General features: G+C 39.4%; 1 protein-coding gene across 6 annotated transcripts in view; it reads left to right on the top strand.

Moving 5' to 3' along the window:
• Positions 1-19,151, top strand: part of RIMKLB (ribosomal modification protein rimK like family member B) — a 57,646-nt gene extending 38,495 nt beyond the window's left edge. Inside the window, exons 4-11 of one of the 6 annotated variants that reach the window (XR_015706754.1) lie at positions 419-649; positions 2,577-2,663; positions 5,601-5,804; positions 7,230-7,375; positions 12,144-14,263; positions 17,892-18,084; positions 18,678-18,746; positions 19,002-19,151. Coding sequence is in view for 2 of the 6 variants with exons in the window: in XM_087767056.1 (XP_087623182.1) it covers positions 419-649; positions 2,577-2,663; positions 5,601-5,804; positions 7,230-7,693 (986 nt within the window). In the remaining 4 variants the exon portion in view is untranslated. Of the gene's footprint in view, positions 1-418; positions 650-2,576; positions 2,664-5,600; positions 5,805-7,229; positions 9,916-12,143; positions 14,264-17,891; positions 18,747-19,001 lie in introns of those variants that run through there. The other 5 variants (XR_015706752.1, XR_015706753.1, XR_015706751.1 and 2 more) reach the window with 5 other exon arrangements.
• Positions 19,152-19,479: the final 328 nt, after the last annotated feature.

The raw sequence follows: 19,479 nt of genomic DNA, 5'->3' as shown, positions 1-19,479 counted from the left end.
AGCTGGGACTGGGAAAGGTATGAACTATATCGTGTAGGCAAGAACCAGCGGTGGGAGGCAGGAACCTCCTGAGCTATTGATAGTGGTGATGTGAAGGTAGCGTGCGGCTAACACCCATAGAAAGAATGACATGTGAACCTATAAAAAAAATCCTTCACCCTGGGAAGGCGCCCAAGATTGTGTGCCCTAATGCAGTCTGTTCTTTGCCTACTCCTAGTTTTAAGTGGGTTAAGAGTGACATGTATGAAACAGCACAACTGACAAGATGCATTTTAGGGAGAGTTGCACTGTTTTAACGCTCACTGTTGAAGTCTGGTATCTCTGTTGTGATTGCATATAGTGCAGTATTTCTTTGCCTGTTTACCTTCTCCTGAAGACCTTGTAGTTGATTGGGATGTTTTTCCTCTTCCTTCTTTAGGTCTCCGGGTGAATGGGGAGCTCATTACTGCTTACCCACAAGTGGTGGTTGTGCGTGTACCAACACCTTGGGTCCAGAGTGACAGCGATATCACAGTCCTTCGCCACCTAGAGAAGATGGGCTGTCGATTGATGAATCGTCCTCAAGCCATCCTCAACTGTGTCAACAAGTTCTGGACGTTTCAAGAACTTGCTGGTCACGGCGTGCCTCTTCCAGACACTTTTTCATATGGTAAGGCTTTTGGGTCAAAAGGATAGCAAAGTTGCCTACCATAATTTATGCTTTTGCAGTGCAAAAGATGAGTCAGGTTTTGGAAATCCATAGAATTAAGTAGCATGAGGCTAGTTCCAGAGATAACGTGTTCAGTAACCAGAAAAGGAAATTAAAGTCACAACCCTTAGATTCTGGTTTTGGCTTTGTTGATTAGCTGTGATGCTTTGAGAAGAGTACTTCAACTGTACCTCAGCCTCCCAAGCAACTAACTTTGGCTGTTACTACTAAAACACACTGAACTCTTTTCCAATTGCCCAAAACAACAGACAAGAACTTGGGGAACTAAATGTCATAGGATACTATAAAGATCTAGGCTTTGGTAAAACCTGGAAGTAGATTGAACTTCTATATGAATAAAAATATCTGCAAATATATTGGTTATTGTGCAAGGACAAAAAGAGTACAGGCCCTCGTGTTCAACTTGGAACAATTGTTTGGGGTTTGTTTCCCACCAGAACAGTTAAATTATTAATGCTTCTTGTGCCTGCCTCTGGAGTCTATGGTTCCTGACAGAGTGCTAGATTAGAGGAACCATTTGTCTGAGCTCCCCTGATGCTATTTCTGCTTTTGATTAAAATATATTGAAGAATTGAAGATACCTCTCAGCCTTCCTTTCCTTCTTGGGAAATACCAGTGCTTTCCTCCTGTTTGTGTGGTTGCACCAATAGGCTTTTGTAATGGGAACTTGACAAAAACACAAACTTGACAAAAACAAAAGCATGAGTTTCCATCAATTACTATGAATTACTATTTCCATCAATTACTGTGAAAACACATTTGAGAAGAAACATGCCCTTTCCTTATAGATGTGGTTGCTCTTGCTTTTTGAGAAAGGAGTGAGTTTTTAATTTTTTGGGGGGGAAGGGGAGGACATGAATGATGGGGTGATTGCAGAACATCTCTATTTGTTCATAACTCCCTGCCACTTCTTTTAATGCCTGTCTCTGGAATTTGACAGAAGCATGGCTTTTTTTAAAAAAAAAAAAAAAAAAAAAAAAAAAAGTATCAAGTTATCAGTGAGAGCTGGCTTTGCCAGGAAAAACAGGATGTGCTGAATGGCATGTTATTCCATGACACGCATTAAAATCCATGGCAGGGTAGTGATGGCTGCTGCTGGCTTTGTGACCAGTGTCTTGGCGCTTTACTTCACATGCTGTTAGAGGAGTCTCATCCCTTTGTCTGCTGACTTTCTTTTCTGTATTTTCTTGTATTGTGGTCAGCCTTCTGTGAATTGAACTGGACTCAAATAACCTTGAAGTATCAACTGTAATCATGTGAATGGTCATTAAAAGCTACGCTCTAAGGTCCTTACAGATGCAATGAGACAAAAAGGTTGGAAATACTACTTCAGGAAATAGGGAGAATGAGATGCAGGAGACTTAAGCCTTGGAAAGGGGGGAGGTGGAGTGACAAGATTTGGGTTGTTGCTGCTCTCTGGATTATGCCTTGTCTTTGTATTCCATGTTGCTTTTCTGGTTAGTAGTTTGGATGGAACTGTTACTAGTGTTACGTCTGTGCTATTTTCCTGCTAGACATGTGAAAAGGTGATAAAGTAAAGTTGATAAAGTAAAAAGGATAAAGTGGAACAAGATGGTAGAATCGGGGCATTCAGATTTGGAAGATTGGATTGAGCCTTTTGGTGTTGTGACCAAGAGGCCTTTGTCAACTTGTGTCTTCCATTTCAAAGGAAGTAGGAGTTAGTATCCCACAGTTTACAAACACCTTCAAAGTCTGATCATGCTCCATGACCAGGTTCCTCTTAACTGGTAGTTTTTTTCCTGCATTATCTAAGCTGTAAGGGTGGGAGGAATGTGTGGCAATTACATCCCCAATTTGGCCACACCAGATTGGTGGCACATAATGTTGTTGGTTTTCTTTTTGCCAGGTGGTCATGAGAATTTTGCCAAAATGATTGATGAGGCGGAAGTGCTGGAGTTCCCTATGGTGGTGAAGAACACGCGGGGTCACCGAGGTGGGTGTGAGGTCAGGGGTGAGGGCAAGGAGTATTCTGAGCAGCACTCTTTAAGATTCTGTCTTGTCAAGGGATGATAGTTAAGAAGGTCTTCTATTAGGCGTTGGACTTCTTTGTGGTACATCTAAATTCTAGCACCCTTCGATTTCTGAATGTTGAGTAGGCTGCAACACTGGGAAGCGGTTTTAGTAGAACCTAGTCTTGCAGTAGTGGGGGGATAAGGGTTCAAAATTATGGTGCATTGGTGACTTCTGTGAGGAAAGCTTTGAACTGGAATAACGGAAGGTCTGGCCTTAGGGAAGTAGAGGGAAGCCTACAGGGATTTTAGGGATGTTTCTAAATAGGCATAAGAAATGAAATCTTAGTTCATTCAGTCTTAATTTGACTTTTTTTCTACTTGGCTTTGTCTATAATTAGGATTCTGATTTAAACAAAATCTCATATATTGTTTGTCAAACTGGATCTCTGTTTTTCAGAAAAATATCTGACAGTGCTGGGGATAATACAGCAGGTTCAGATTCAATTGTTCTGTTATCAGACTTTTTAAGTGTTGAACATGAAACAATACATCAATTTTGTTTAATGTTAGATAGTGATCTACTAAAGGAAACCAGGTTTAAAATTTCAGAGGTTATTTGCACAGGAGGTTGCACTGTTTTTAATTTACTTCAAAACCAATTTAATAAATAATAGAAGTAAAAAGGGACTGAAACTGAAGTTTAAGCACATAAACCAGCCGTTACCTTAAAAAAAAGCATAATAAAAAGACACCACTTCTTCCTTCCTATTGTCCATCAGTTTGTTCCTGCTCCGTGCTGCTCTGGTGCATCTTTTCTGCTGGCATGAGTGTTTTTGTAGCCAGTGTAGTAAATGGATTCAGGAACTGATGTTGGATGAATCTAGATGTGTTATTTTTACTTGGATTAAATCCTTACGTGAATTACCATTTACTCACACAAATGCTTGTGCTGATGTAATGGAAGAGTGAGAGCAAAAGGCTGGGGCAGAGGAAGATCAGACCTGCTTCTGTTGGCAGTAATATCTGTTTATATGGTTTTAAAGTGCTTGTGGAGCTATGAAGCCAAGTTGGAGTTTGACTTTGCAGCAAGCTGAATTTGACAACTGTGGAGCATCTGAGACAGTGGATATGGCTTGACACTGCCTCTTGTTAAGATCTACTAAATAATTATAGAGTTTGCAGCTATTGACTTTCTTCTCCCTTTTTTAGCCAATGTTCCTGTAAATATCTGTTTACAAGTTTTGCTTTAGAGCACTTTAAATTCCAGGCACTTTAATGCAAATTTATCCACAGTACATATCCTTTCACATTAAGAGAGCTGGAGAAACTTTCAAATTAATTGAAGAGCAGCCATTGCAAATTGTATTTAAAAAAACCAGGGAAACATGGTCATAGGTACTGCCTGACGAATAAAAGTCATACTCTTCTAGGCCCATTTTCTCTGTAGTTTGCTGCTGCAGCAAATGTGCCAATCTTATTTTTGCCGAGATGTCATGATACTGCATAATTCCCAAGAACTAAGTAGTTCCCCTCCAAGGCATCATTCTTCCTATCCCATTTTAGGAATACAGTAGGATTATTAAGTGCCTGTAGGAGAGCTAAAGTTGGGAATGGGAGAAAGCACATGGAGGTTTTTGCTTTCTTGTCATGATTTTTAAGCCTACATTCTGATACGCTTTCATGATGAGAAATTCCATGTTCCTCAAGCAGTGTTCTGTGTTACGGAGACCTTAAATCCTGACGAAGCAGGCGCTGCTTCAGTTGGACTTTAGAGCCCTTGGTGGAGTTCTTCACATGCTGTTTCTCCTAGTTCTGCTACTGCTGCATTTCTATTCCCTTAGTTAAGATAGGCAGTTTATAAATTGATTTTTGTACTCTGTTAACATTGTAGCATAATTGAGTGACAATTCTGCCACAAAAAAAATTGTGCAGCCTTATTGCAAAACATAAATCTAATATGACACACAAAAGTGTCCTTAAGAAAGGGGAAGAGGAGTTGGGAAGTGTAGCTAAAGATGGAAAAGGATGCCATCTTGTGAGGCTAGAAATGAGATGGAAAGTGGTAGAGTCTGTTTCAGGAGTGACTTCCATCAGTATTAGTAAAATTAGAAAAGAACAAAGAAGTCTTTGTGCTCTAGAAATGAAGGGGAATGAAATGACATGTTTTAGGTTAAATAAAACAAGTCCTTGAGATGTTTGCTTGCAGAGAAGCTAGTGATTGCTAAAGAGGCTTTTTTCAAAATTGTAGTACATTCCATTCATTTTATGTCTTGTGGAATCTTCTGCTAAATTTTCTTGGATACTGTGGAGTCTAGTGTTTTCCTCTGAACATAGTTGTTCCACTGCAAAGCCTCATTCCGGAGTTGTGAGCTCCTCTAAGTACTGGGAAGAGCAGCTCTCAGCAGCTTCCCAACAGAGAAGCAGTTGGTTCTGCAGTGGCACGCTAGCGACTTCAGAGTTCTTAGCTGCCTGGTGTTCATTTCATGTCATTGGTTCCTGTGTGTCAAAGCTGTAGACTGCAGGTCCGGTCCTCTTGGATGAACAAAAACTGTGTTATTAATTAAATCTCTGCTGCTCTTTAAGTATTTCTTCCTTTTTTATCTCATTAAGGACTTTTACCAAAAGGAGTTGAAATTACAAGACCTCCTCCTTTATCTAAAGCTGTTTTCTTTTCTTTCTCTTTCTTTTTAACTCCTCATATGGCTCCTCAACTCTGTCAGTACTTGAACACTTAGAAGCACTGAAGCAGTGGAACACTGATGTCCAGAGAAGAATTTGTAAATGGGTCTAAGCTACAGATGGGGTCTGTGAGAATGGGCAGCGTGCTGGTCAGGGGTTTTACTTTTATGCGCTGAATCATTGATGCAGCTCAAATCGATAGCTTCTTCCAATCTTCCAATGTTCTTTTCTTCATACAGGTAAAGCTGTGTTCCTGGCACGAGACAAGCACCATTTGGCAGACCTGAGCCATTTGATCCGTCATGATGCCCCTTACTTATTTCAAAAATACGTTAAAGAGTCTCATGGCAAGGATGTACGTGTCATCGTAGTAGGAGGCCGTGTGGTGGGCACCATGCTCCGCTGCTCAACAGATGGGAGGATGCAGAGTAACTGCTCTCTTGGTAGGAAAACCATTGTTCATAGTTTTGATCAGAATTTTTCAATCCAGTTGAAAAGTCACAGACCCAACTGAAATAAGCTGTAGGTTTTATTTTGTATTAATTGTGCTTACTAGTTGGGGTTTTACAGAGGAAACAGGAGAGCGAGGATTAAGTGAGATGCGCGTTGAGCAAACACAAAAAGAGAGACAATCTCTGCCCAAAGTATTAGATGGATAGGATGGATGAAAAGGAGGGGAAAGTTCTAGGAACACAAATGGAGCAACTGATGTGATAGTAGCAGTGTCATGATAATGCCATGTTATCATTCATTTCATCCTGTTAAGAGGAACAGAAAAAGAAGGAAGACAGAAAAGGAGATTGAGGGAGCTGGAGGAGACAGCCAGCTGGCAAGAGGGTAGAAGAGAGTGTTAAGGGAGGCAACTGTTGAAGGCCATAAACAGTTAGATTGCATTATGCAGCTGCTGTGCTGCCTTAAGTCTGCCCAGCTCCTCCCTGCAGCCTTTTCCCCCAAAGACCATGTCTGGGAGGAAGAGGAAGGTTACTGCATTGATTGTAGCATACTCAGAACTGAGTTTCTGCATAGCTTTGGGTGTTAGGACAAGGGGGGTTTCTGAGGGTAGAAGGAGGAAGGAGGGTTGAGGTTGCCTGGCTGAAACTGCACTGAACGTGAGTACGTTCAATGTGTTCATGTGTAGTAGAGTTTTTTTGGTTAGTCAAAATGCCCAAAAGGTACTTGATGCTGAGGAAATATAGCCTGAAAGATTTTTCTGCTGAATGTTTTTTGGTTTGTTATTGTTCGGGGTTTTTTTTAAACTTAAGTGTTGTCATAGAGGAAGTCCGAGTTGGTTAATACTTAGATGATGGACTGTGAACCAGCTGAGGTTCAGACACAAATATTCCCTAATTCTTGCTTTAGAGACAGTAACCTGTGATAGCAAGCTGAGAGGGAGATGAGCAGGTGATAATGTCTTAACCCCCATCCCCCTCAATTATATGTTAGAGCTGTAGTCTTATCAGGAACACTTGGTTTAATTTTGCTGCAATTTTTCTTGTGATAACTTACAAATGGGTATGGAAAGCCTCTACCTTAGAAGGAACAAGGGTGGTTTGTTAGGTCATCTTTTTAATATCCCAGGATCATAAAAATTTATGCTATCTTTCTTGACTAAAAAGTCAGCACTTAACTGTTTTTTAAACAAGTCACAATCTTGACCTGCCTTTGGCAGGTCAGAATCTTTTGAAATCTTGCTGTGGCTTCAAGTTCATTAGTAGTCACTGTGGAAAGGAGGTTGCTTTCTGAGTCATCAGCAGTATGCTTGCAGGCTCGCTTTGGAACTTCCCAACCAAAAAGCACCAACCAGTTGAGAAGGATGTCAGTCACCTGTGACCAGACTACAGACAGCAAGTTTTTTTCACTTTTTCCAGGTGGCGTAGGGATGATGTGCTCACTGAGTGAACAAGGCAAGCAGTTGGCAGTCCAAGTGTCAAACATCCTGGGGATGGACGTGTGCGGCATTGACCTGCTGATGAAGGACGACGGTTCATTCTACGTCTGCGAGGCCAATGCAAATGTAGGTTTCATTGCCTTTGACAAGGCTTGTAATCTAGATGTAGCTGGTATCATAGCGGACTATGCCGCTTCTCTCCTTACCCCCGGTCGCTTGACGCGGCGCATGTCCTTGCTCTCTGTGGTGTCCACGGCAAGCGAGACTAGCGAGCCAGAGCTGGGCCCTCCAGCTAGTGCCGCTGTCGACAATATGAGTGCTAGCTCCAGCTCTGTCGACAGCGACCCTGAGACCACGGAGAGAGAGTTGCTCACCAAGCTCCCGGGGGCTCTATTCAACATGAACCAGCTATTAGCCAATGAGATCAAACTTCTTGTGGAGTGATGCCACATGTAAATAGATGACCAACAGAACTCTCTCTTGTAAATTTTTTTTAAACCAACTTGCAATGCTGTTTATCAGAGAAGCTCAGAGGAAAGGGGGGGGTATCAATCAAGAGAGCAAGAGTAAAAGGCATGCGTGCTGTGATTGCTGCCCCTACTTTTTTGCAGAACATAAAATTGTGTTCATTCTTCAGCATCTTTTTTTTAATGAAGATGCTCAGTTCACAACCTAGGTGGGAATTTTATTTAGGTGCTGCTTTGGTCCCCAGACGTATTGCAGTTCATGTGTGTTCACAGGCAAGCATTGAAGCATGATTCACACTTCAAGATTTTTCAGAAAGCTGTCTGGCAGCTCTCTAGAAACTTCTGTGAATTACTGCACCAGTTAAGTCTCTTCTACCTCTGTAGACTTGATCCTGTAAATTGCAGAGTGCCTCGAATTCTCAATGTGAGTTGAAGGTGTTAAATACCAGGTATTTCAAAGTTCTTGGACACCTACTGTTCCTACGCTTGTAGGTGGGAGCTGTAAGTTCAGGATCCTTTTAAAGTCATCACTTCTGACCTTGCAGGATATGGCCTTTCAAATGATGAGGCTGAGAGAAGTGTCAGTTGACTTAACGTGAGCTTTCTGTACAAATCTGTAATTTGTGCCATCTTGGTATTAATTGGCAGCTTTGTGTCTATATTTCTTTATAAAGCTTTTGAAAGAGGATTTCAGTACTTGTGTTTTTCTCGTTTCAAATCCTGATTTTGGAAGGTATGTAGGGGAATTGGTCATATTCTATTTGTGGCAGAAGTGGCACGTTTTAACTATTTTTTGCATGATTGGAGGAGATAAACAGCACTGTAATGTTTGGTATACAAAATAATGTTTAATCCAATGTGAAAAAGAATTACACTAGTTTAAAGCAAACGTGCATCGACTTGTATTTGTTAGTGTTTTAGTCTTTTTGAGAGAGGTCTGCAATGTTAATGTTCCTTTTTCTTTAATACATGCTAGTCCAACATTCCCTTCTCTATGCCTGCATCTTTAACAGTGGCCAAAGTGAAAACACTGCAGACTATTTGTTAGGAAAACACTGAGTTAAATCCCGTACATTGGTGGGGTGGAGTTTTTTTTTTGTTTTGTTTTGTTTTTCCTGCTTTTTTGAGGGGGAAACATGGTAAGGTGTGGAGGAGGGAAAAGTTGGTTAAAAGTGATTAGACATCTAGAGGTACTTTAGAATAAAGCTGCAGTTCATTCAATACTTACCAAGCTTACTTTTTCCCCATTGAACATAAAAGCTGATGTTGGCAGAAATCCAAAGAGTATAACTGGGGAGAAATACTCAATTCTTCGCTTTCGTAAACATGCAGCAGATTTAAAAAAAGAAAAATAAAAAAAAGAGAAAAAAGAAGGAAAAAAAAAAAAAGAGAGCTCAGCCAGAATTAAAAAAAATAAAATATATAACCTAGGTCCACGAACAATTAACAAATTGATCCTGGACCCTTATGTGTGTGTGGTGTGAGTGCACACACTTGTGTGTGTTTGTGTGTGCGCATTTGCTTTGCTTTGTTTCTTTTGCGGTTTTGGCTGTTTAGCTCCTAATTTTTTTTCCAGGCTGCCTGATTTTCCTTAGTCCTTCTGGCTGTGCATTTCTCATTAGCCTTGAGCTGTTTTGGAAAACAGATAACCAAAACAGATACTGAGTCCATTTTTCAGTCCATATCTTCTTCCTCCTTTTCCTCCTCCTTCTCCTCCTTCCTTTTCATTCCTTTCTCATTCTCTGGGTTCATAAAGCCCTGGAACTATAGATATATATATATATAAAGATAAGCCTCTTTTTTAAAAAACAAAAAGTAAAACGTTTACAATTGAAAAATAATCTTGTGAAAATAGGGTTTGTTTGGAGGGGGGTTGTGTGTGTGCAATGCTGCTGTTTTCTGGATACTTTAATGGAGCATGTCCCATGTACCCTCTGAGGCTCTGCACTGCCCACCTCTGTGGCCCTTCCTCACCTCTCTGCTGCTCTGCTGTTTTATCTTCACTTGGACCTTAAACACAACTCACGGACACTATGCAGAGAGTCTTCAAGAGGCAATAAACAGAACAGTATTAACCTGCTTTATGGAGGTTTGATCATGCTTCTTTGTACAGTTTGGTTTTTTTATTTTAAAAGGAATGTAATAAAATGGCTTTTTTTTGTAGAATTAAATATTATTATTAAAATCAAGTGAAAGGTTGACTGTTGGTGTTAAGCAGGAGAGTGGACCAGCTGGTCCAGCAACAAAAGGAGCTTCAGCAGTAAAGGTATTTTCAAATCTTTCTTCATGAGCCTTCAAGCGCGCAGGTTATACCTGAAGAATATAAAGGTCTTTAACTTCCATGAAGAGTTGCAGAACCACAGAACATGAAAGAAACCTGGTTTTCTAGTCACTGAGCAGTAAACTCTCTTCCAGAGGCTCTTCTCCCCTTGCTTGTTTATCTAAGGGGAATTTGGGTGGTGGTGTTTGTTTTTTTTATTGTTGTTTGGTTTTGTTTGGGTTTTTTTTTTTTTTTTTCTTTTTAGTAGGTGCCTGCACCCCTTGAGGGGCTGATAGGGTCAATCCTTCCCTTTTCAGCTGTGGCACCCATTGGGCACATGTGGAATAACAGCAGGGAGTAAGCACATGCTAGCTGATATAGTGAGACCTCTGTATTTCTGTAACAGGAAACATCTTTTAGAGGAAAGAGCTGGTAACTGAACATTCTGGACTGTTTTTTGAGTCTCCATAGTATTTGGTGGCTCACAGGAACTTTACATTTCTATCACCCTCTCAAATGTCCAGGTTGCGCCCAACAGTAGTAGAATTTGTGAAGTAAACATAAGATTTTTTTGACAGACAAACAGTGGATTGAGGGATTTACAGTTTGGCTCCCTTGGGATAAGATGCTCCTCTGTGGTTGGTGCTTCCATTGCTAGTTTGGAGATAAGTCTATGCATAGTGGTCAGGGAGGGAGACAGGATTTGAAACATCATGTACATTTGTTTGGACATGGGGTATTGATCCTGCATGAAAACCTTGCTTGAACGTTCATTGGTACAAATGGGCACACTTGTCTCATGTATTTACTCTCTACTTATCCATTGGTCCTGAAACAGTGAAATGTGTAGAATGGGCTGGGGGTGTGAGGAGGGTGTCTTGTGTTTACTTAAAGGAAAAAAACACCAACAAATCTAGCCTGTGGTAACCAGGCAATGTTTCCCATTGAAGGTGAACTTTACAGGCGTCAGCTTTATACACTGTATTTCCTTCAGTTCCGTATGCTGAAAAGCACACGCTAAACTTTCATACAGTTGCACTAACACTACCTCTGTATGTGGGTTTGGAAGAACGTGCCGAAAAAACGGTCGACATAGTGCTGGATTACAGTAGTGCTAATATAGCTAGCTGATGGTGATACAACTATTTTTGTATATTTTAATGTTTGAAAGAGCCAGTTAGAAACTCTTGTTTGCAAGAATAAGTTTTTTAAACTACATCTGATGAAATTTTGTTCTTTGTAACACTGGAGATTTTCTTCTGTTCAACTTACCATGTCTATAATCGATGTCTTGCTATGCCAATGTACGGATTGTATCCTAAGTCTTGTATTTAATGTTTTAATGTGTTCTATAAAATCTTTTCTTGGAATGTTACAACCCCTCATCCGTAACACACTGTCAATGCTTGATGCATATGTGGACTGTTAACGTTTTTGTTCTGAGCTGATGGTCGCTCTTGGATCATTTTCTCCCACTTCATGTGCTATCTTTCATGTGTGATACTTACTCAGGAAATAACCTCTCGAACATCTGTGTATGTCAGACGCAAAGGAGATACGTCTTCAGATGTTATACTGGACTTCAAAATCCAACAAATGAAACCAGTGATGTTTGCTAAATCTTTTCTCCCCCTTATTGCAAAAATCTGTCAGTTAAGTACATAAGGGACCTTAAGGGCTTAGAGAGACTTTGAAAACAAACCGCATGTACAGTATCTTTCTCATGGCTCACTCTTTTTGAGAAGGTGTATGGGCTTTATGGCTGGTGTGAGACACACGACCCACTCCTGTTCTCTCTGTGGAATAGTAGGTGCTCGGACAGGTAACTTCTGTTGCTACTGTCTTTTTTCATTTTTAATTTTTTCATTGTTCTAGGAATTGTTTTAAACTGAACACTGCAGGATTTGTAACCAGATGTTTGCTGCCTTTTCCTTTGTTTTGTTTCTTTAAATCTTCTGTAACCTTTGAGGGTGACTTTTGGAGCATTCTGATGGTGGATCTTGGCCTGCTGTTGGAAGTCTCCAAGCCTCTCATATTTCCAATTTGAGTTGAAAAGTTTTTGTTTTGTTTATTTGTTTAAACTGATGACACAAATTAGATGCGCGGATTTTGAGTGGAATTTATTGTTGCTGTATTTTGTGTGACTACTTCTCCCTTTTTTTTACAGAAATGTGTTCTAACAGTTCACACTTTGTTACTGTTCTTTGCAAAACTTTTCAGGAGCCAAAAAAGTCAAACAATCCAGAGAAAACCTTCCCTTCTCCCCTTTCTGATGGCGAGAGTGAGAATTTATGAAAAGTCCTTGAGAATGTTCCTTCCTAAACTTTTCCCCCCAGTAATGCAAGCGGGTAAAATGGTAAACGCAGGAGTTTGGTGACATCCAAAACCGACCTGTTGTCAGGTAAATTGATTCTTTTCTGTTCTTACTGTAACCTTCATAAGTTCGCTAACTTGTCTGCCTTCCTTTCTTCCCATCAGTTCATTTTGGTGAAACTTCTCGAATGATTTCTTTAACAGTGATATTTAGAGAAAATCCTACTTTTCTTCTTTATTTGCCCTCCTTATACATGTTGACCTTTAAGAAAACAGTCATTGTCCTTTGCTTTACTCAGGTGAGACAAAAGTGAGTCCCTTCATGTAAGTATATGAGGGATAGTTTTGCAATACGTTAATCCCACCTCCTCTTTCTTCAAGGTAGTTTGCCTTCAAGTGTACTATTTTAGCTTAGGTTTTTGAAAGATATGCTTTCCATTTGCCAAGTGAACATAAAATATAACCGCATCAATTAGGAGTTTATAGGTATGAAAAACTAGTACTAAGAACGTTAAATTAAATCTATTAAAATTCAATAGAGCAGGGTCCTGTAAAGAGGACAGATGGGAGAATATGTATGCTAAAGAAAAAGACTGTGGGGCTGATTATTTCTGTTTGTGGAACATGGGGTGATGCGTTTTATGTTGCCCTTACTGCTATATCTAAGTATTTGTACACTTTATCCTTGTCTGGTAATTCCCTCCCCTTAATCTCAAACCACTTAAAAGTGCTGGGAACTTAATATTTTTTTTACTTCGTCTAAGGAAGAGAATCTGTATTTTAGTCACATAGGTAAATATCAGACAATTGGAATACCGTTCAAAGTGGAAGAATATGAGCCTTCTGACAGGCTTTCAAGTTTCCTGATGCAGTGTTTTATTTCCTGTGACATCTGTAAAGAATTAGCACTTGTTTCAGACTTTTTTCTGTGCACATTAATAACTCTCTCATCATAAAATAGTCTACTTCTCATTCTCAATTTATATTTTCCTGAAACACAGCAAATTTATCAGCAATGCCATAAATTACAGCTTCAAGTTAAGGTGGGAGGGAATAATTTTAGAGCCAAATTTTGCTCTCAATTACACTGAGATAAACCTGGAATCGCTCTGTGAATGTCAGTGGAGTGATATCCAGTTTCACTGGTATAATTGAGTGTATAATTTGTGTCTTTAATTTTACTTGCGAGATAATTTTACAGACCTGTTATGCTTATGTTTCCAATGCTTTTTCCTTTCAGACACACCCACTTCTTGCGTCTCAGCACTGGGCAGGCCTATTCCTTTATTTGTGTATATTTTTGTGCATCAGCTGCTATAGGACACGGGTGTAACACTTTCAGGCATGTGGTTGGGTGTCTTTTTGGGGGAGAGATTTGTGGGTTTGTAATAATGTCCAAAAGAAGAATTTCTTTTCCTCAAATTTGTTGAACAAATTCATGCTGGCTCACAGTTTTGCATCTGTAACCTGATTTTACATATATTACATGAAGATTTTCTTGAAAGAAAGATAGTACTAGTTCTTTGCAGTATCTGCAAATGATCTTTGATGGGAAGAGTTGATCAAAATTCACTGCATTCTGCAGAAGTTAATGTCTTAATTTTTAAATGTTTCTTGAAAGGTGGTTTTACAAATCATGCTCCTTCCTCTTTACGGAATGGCTTTCAAAGCCTTGTATTGATCTTGGTTGTGCCCAGTGCTTTGCCTAGTGTATGGGGAAATGTTGTAGAACTTGAATAAGCCATGACATCTTAGACAAAGGGTGATGATTATGTGCCTGCTGAACAAGAACTTCTGTATGCCCTTCTGCTGCAACAGAGTAATAAAACTGGTAGGTGGCAGCAGCAGCAGAAGAAACGCATGTGACTGTGACCTGAGAAACCTCCAGTACTGGGAGAAATGGATTGCAAAATATTAACTGAAGTTAAGGGGACGGAGGAGAGAGGCAGAGTCCCTGAACTGTCCCTTTGAATGGTGAGTCTAATTTACAGAATTCTAACCATCAGAAGACTAGCTGTAGTAGAGTAGACACATTGATCTATCTGATTTTTTGGTGTTTGGTTACCTGATGTCGTAATTCTGATCTTTGATTCAACATTCCAGTTTCCCACTGCCTCTATAAGGCACAGTATATGCCTTAAAAAATTAAACTTCACCAGAATTCCCACATCTTAAGAATACTGGAAAATAAGGCTAGAAGGAATTTATATAGTCTGTCCATTTCTCTGCCCCACAGGAAAATCAGTCATAGTTATGCCATTGGTGACATGTTTGTTTTAACCTGGTTTAAAAACCAAGGAATAAATGAGGAAGATTCAGCAGTCTTTACCTACAGAATTGTATTTTATGAAGGTAAAAAGCATCCTTACTGTCAGCCAGCGGTCAACTTCATGGGCTGAGAGCCCGTCTGCTTTTTTTGCTACTTCCTTTTTTGCCCATCTGCTATCTAATGCTACTTTTGGGGTGATTCTCTTACTACTTCTCGTACATAGAGGTCTCTTCTTGAAATGTTCTTGAGTATTTTATTACAATGCTACTCGGTGATAACCGAAATAACATGGGTGTACACATATATTTAACATCAAACGTGGGTTCCTTTGAATCTAAAGCCTGGTACCCCTTTGAGTGTGAAGAACTTCTATCCTAGTATTGTCAACATGCATTTTTGTTGTGCAAGGAGCATAATTTACAAATGTATATAATGAGCAACCAGCTTCATGCTGTAGTGACACTTTAAGAACTCAGAATTTTCACATGGTATGTGATGATTACTTGAGATTTAGGGACAACAGGGATTCACCTATAACAAATAAATAGGTTTGGCATTAAGTCTAAATTGTATCCTTGAATCACACACATTTTGTCTGGTAGGGCTCAATGGTGCACACTTATTCAAGTGAATCTAGATGAATTTTTCAAAATTCTGATATGGAGTTTCCTATATATAAAAAGTCTCTTTGAGATTTTCCCCTCTGTTACTGAATCCTGGCTTTTTTTTGATGGTTTAACTAGTCATATCAGTAAACTCAAACTGGTAAGTACAGAAGGTAAATTGCTTCTTAGGTTCGTACCAGTCATTAGCCCATTACAATATAATGGAAACGATTTAAGGACTTCTTATTAATTGAGATGCTCAAATGTCTTTACATAACACTAAGGAAAATTTGTTTCTACATAATGTTAAAACATTTTTATGTAAGGGGGAGATAAGATATTGATGCGGGAACAAAGTAAAAGTGCAAAATGTTCTCAGGCACCCAAATGCTATCAGTCCCAAACTTGGAAATATTAAGTAAAAGCTCTAAACCAGGAAAAGCCAAAAGCCAGGTCCATTATTCTCTTCTGTGAATCTTACGTAGATATTAATTACTGTATAATGGTATTTATAGAGCACCATATAGATTAAATGATAGATGCCTTAGAAACACCATGATAGTAAAGGACAGTATTCTTTATGGAGACTTCATATATCTCAGGATAGATAGAAAAAATGTTCAAAGCACCAACAGTTAAAATTCTTTTTGAAAGTGGGAAATGCAAAGTGTATAATGTTTCTGACTTAATGGCTAACAGCTAGTAGTTTCAACTACCTCTTCAGTTACCTAGACCAGTGGTCTCTAAAACTTTTTGATAGCACATCCCTATCAGTAAAAAACATTTTGAGCATGCACCCCAATGTATGTTTATTTATAAGTTATATACATGTACTTCTATGTACGTTCTAAAACATACACAAAACCAGAAAGTAAAAAAGGATGAGATAAAGATGAAATGAACAGTATTTTAAATATTTATTGCATTGTATTTATTAATAGTGCAAAAAATATTTTCTTCCTGCAGCCTCAGGGATTGTCTTGCATATTCCCCTGGGGAACATGCACTCCACTTTGGAGAAGTGAACGTGGGCTTATTTGCTCAGATAGAGCTGTAACTTTTTGCTTCTCCGCCTAGTAAGGGATGGAGGCACAGAAATGTATGTAAGCCTTTTTAATGAGCAGGGGGATCATTCTAGGTGACTTAGAGTCAACTGTTCAGGAAAGATTTTTTTGGGTGTAAAACAAGCAGGAATTTGGAGTACTCTCCCAGATCCTCCACGTTTTCACATGTGGCTGTCAGTACAAAAGGTTTTGTTTTTTTTTTTTTCTACTACATGTGACATAGCAAAACATCCTGTTCTCTGCAACTTTGATGTGGTAAAGATTTGAAGACGGCAGAATATTTTCCATTCTTATCAGACTTCCACAGGCAGGCAAGGCGTGGTATGTATGTGAAAGGAGGAATGGATAGGTACTGGAAAGCGGATTATGGATTAGGCTGCTAGAAAAGTTAACATTTACATTGTACTTAGGCAAGGCGTTTTCAAAGCATTTTCAAGGTATTTCTGCATCCTCCTTTTGCTCCATTTAGAAAGAGTACAAGTGTTACTAGAATACACAGAGTCTGCATAGTAATATGTCGAAGTATTAAGCTCTGCCAAGTGTGTGTGGGGGAAGGGCTCATAAAAGATTTATGTGAATTTCTGTGTGTCTGCTACGTCTGCTTTTTGGAGGCAATTTGCTGTATGTAACTGCTTATAGTACTCTGTCTTAGTGGAATAGATTTTTTTGTTTGTTTGAAAGGAAGGAAATGTGTTTGGGGAGTTAAATATGTCATTCTGTTGTCCATTTCTATAGGAAGCAGAATGGTTAAGGGAAAGCAGTCAAAACGCGTAGGAACTACACAACTAGTTATATCCAAAGTCTGGATTGATGTTGCTGGGGAAATGGCTTTTTGGTCTATCTTATTATAAGAGGAGACAAAGAAACATCTGAGAAAGGACTTTGACAGTGTTGCATACATTGAATTACATCTTCTGTTGCCATTTTTTTTTTGCTTTCAGAACTCTTTGATGTGCTTCTGTACACGTATCTTATTAAAAAAGTATTGGCTGCTGAAATGTCTCTGGTGTGTAGGGCTGAGGTCAGTTGAACAGGGGGAATAGGCGTGGAATGCTCTTTAACCAAGAACGGTCAGCTGTGCTAATCTGGGCCTTGACCAGATGAGGACAGAGAGTTGAAGTCTAACATAGATTTTGCTGGTCTGTATATTTTTATTGCAATATATGCAGTAGTAGCAGAAGTCTTTGTCAAATCATATCCTGTGTAGCTGTCACTAGGAAGTGCAGTTGCTCTTGATCAACAGTGAATTTTTAAATTTCCCTTGTCATGTAATGCTTTGCATTTTCCCAAGTATAGGTACTGTATTATGTTAATCTGTGGTTTAATGTAATATGGTATATACAGTTTTCCAAATCAGGACTGAATTTTTGTCTTAGACAAATTGTAATGTAACTGAGGTATTTTAATACACGACTGGAAAAGAAATGGAGTTTTATTAAAGGTCACTGGAATTGTTTTTCAATAAAGTATTGTAATCAGAAAAAACTAATTTATCACATTCATAAATTTTCAGGGATATATGTTAATTTCCAGAATTTACTGGGATGATCCCTTTTGTACAAAATAGCATTTGTTGTTAGAGAGAGAGGCAAAATCCATATTATATTAGCCAGTAACCCAGTTGTTGCTACCTCTTTGGCCAGTCATGCATTTTTTCTATACAGATTTCCTGTTTATGGTGGAAGCAGTGATACCACTGAGCTTCCTTGATGATTAGTTTAGCTGTGTCCTAAAATACTTGCATTTTGGGGAGAAAGGAGCTGGAGAGAGGTGACAACTGTACACAGAGTTACATGGACTAAACAGGAAGGTGCCATGAAGCAGAGAGAGACGACTAAGCGGTAGCTGTATACACAGGTATCCTTTCAACTCTGTCTTACCAATGTAGTGGGAGGCCAGGTGTCAAGATGACTGTTTCAGTTATACCATGATGAGGAATGGGAATGTCACACTGACTGTTTGTGCAACCGTAAATATTTCATATCTGGTGTTGACAAGAAGTGTGGTGTGCCCAAGGGTGCGTGTGCAGTTTCTCTTCCTCGCTACTACTGTGCAAAGCGCTCTCTGCTAGTATTTATTATTTTCTGGATTCTGTCTGTTCAGTGGTATTGTGTATTAAGCCCGAAACTTGTACAGTGTTTTGTAAGTTTCGGGAGGAAACGGTATGCTTGTGTGTGTATTTTCCCATCCTTCTGACAAACACAAGGCCAACAGAAAAAACACAAATGTTACGGTTACTCTCCCCACCCGTCTTGACAGCAGTGTATGGGAGGAGTAGCGCAAATGTAATGTGATGTAGGAATGCTTGTCCATGCCTGAATGGAAATGTTTTGTTTACTGGAGGGCAAATACTGAAGCTTTATCAGTGAGAGAGCTAGGCAGAAAGAGGCTGCAGTTTGACTTTGCTAAACTTCTATACAATTTTTCCTCCACCTGAAATATTTCCACAGGAATGTAATGCTTGTGAAAGATGCTGGATCAACAGTTGCAGCAATTGAACTCCTCTACCCACATGAAAGGTAACAGGAACTAGATTTTACCTTTAGAACACAGCCTTTACTGCATCCCACTCCTTGACCTGGAAAAGCCTTTTCCAAGGTCAGAAGAGGAGTTCGATACCCATGGCTCAGTCCTTGGTGCATCTCTAATGCAGCTATCAAGGAAGCCAGATAGATGCCAGTTACAGAGATCTTTTTTTATGATGTCTGCTTGAATTTCTGATACTAATATTTTGGGGAAAAAGACTAACTTCTTCCAATGGTTTGTTTCTCTAGGTTTTTCTACACCAGCAGGAGATCTTCTCTTATGGGGACACCTCTGGTAATGCCCCCTTCACAATGAAGGGAAGAAAGGATGGACCAGCAGCAATGTGGAATGGGGTGATGTCCACACTTGGGGTTAACAGTCATAATGAACACTGTCCTACTAACATGAAGAACTGAATAAAAGAGCTGTGAATTCTAATTCATGAGAGTGTGAGGTTCTTTTTGCTATCTTCTGCACCAACTCCCCTTTCTTGAAAGTGCTGGTTTACTTCAGAAATCTGTTGATCTTGCAGCTTTAATACAGCTAAGCCAGAAAAGTAAAACCTGTTGGATATCCTTCATTATATTAGCCTTTTTTTCCTCCAGTAATTTCATTCGTAAGGGTTCTAAAATGCTTTATATTGACGTGAATAATTTTCCTGAATGCCTTGGAAACCTCAGTATCAGGGCTTCGTTTTTTAGTCATGTTATGAGTTCACCTAAGTCA

This window comes from Nipponia nippon, unplaced genomic scaffold (genome assembly GCF_047370975.1).
Source record: "Nipponia nippon isolate SJK-2023a ecotype South Korea unplaced genomic scaffold, ASM4737097v1 scaffold_3, whole genome shotgun sequence".
In the NCBI taxonomy this organism is placed as follows: Eukaryota; Metazoa; Chordata; class Aves; order Pelecaniformes; family Threskiornithidae; genus Nipponia; species Nipponia nippon.
This window is presented reverse-complemented; position numbering and strand designations above follow the sequence as displayed.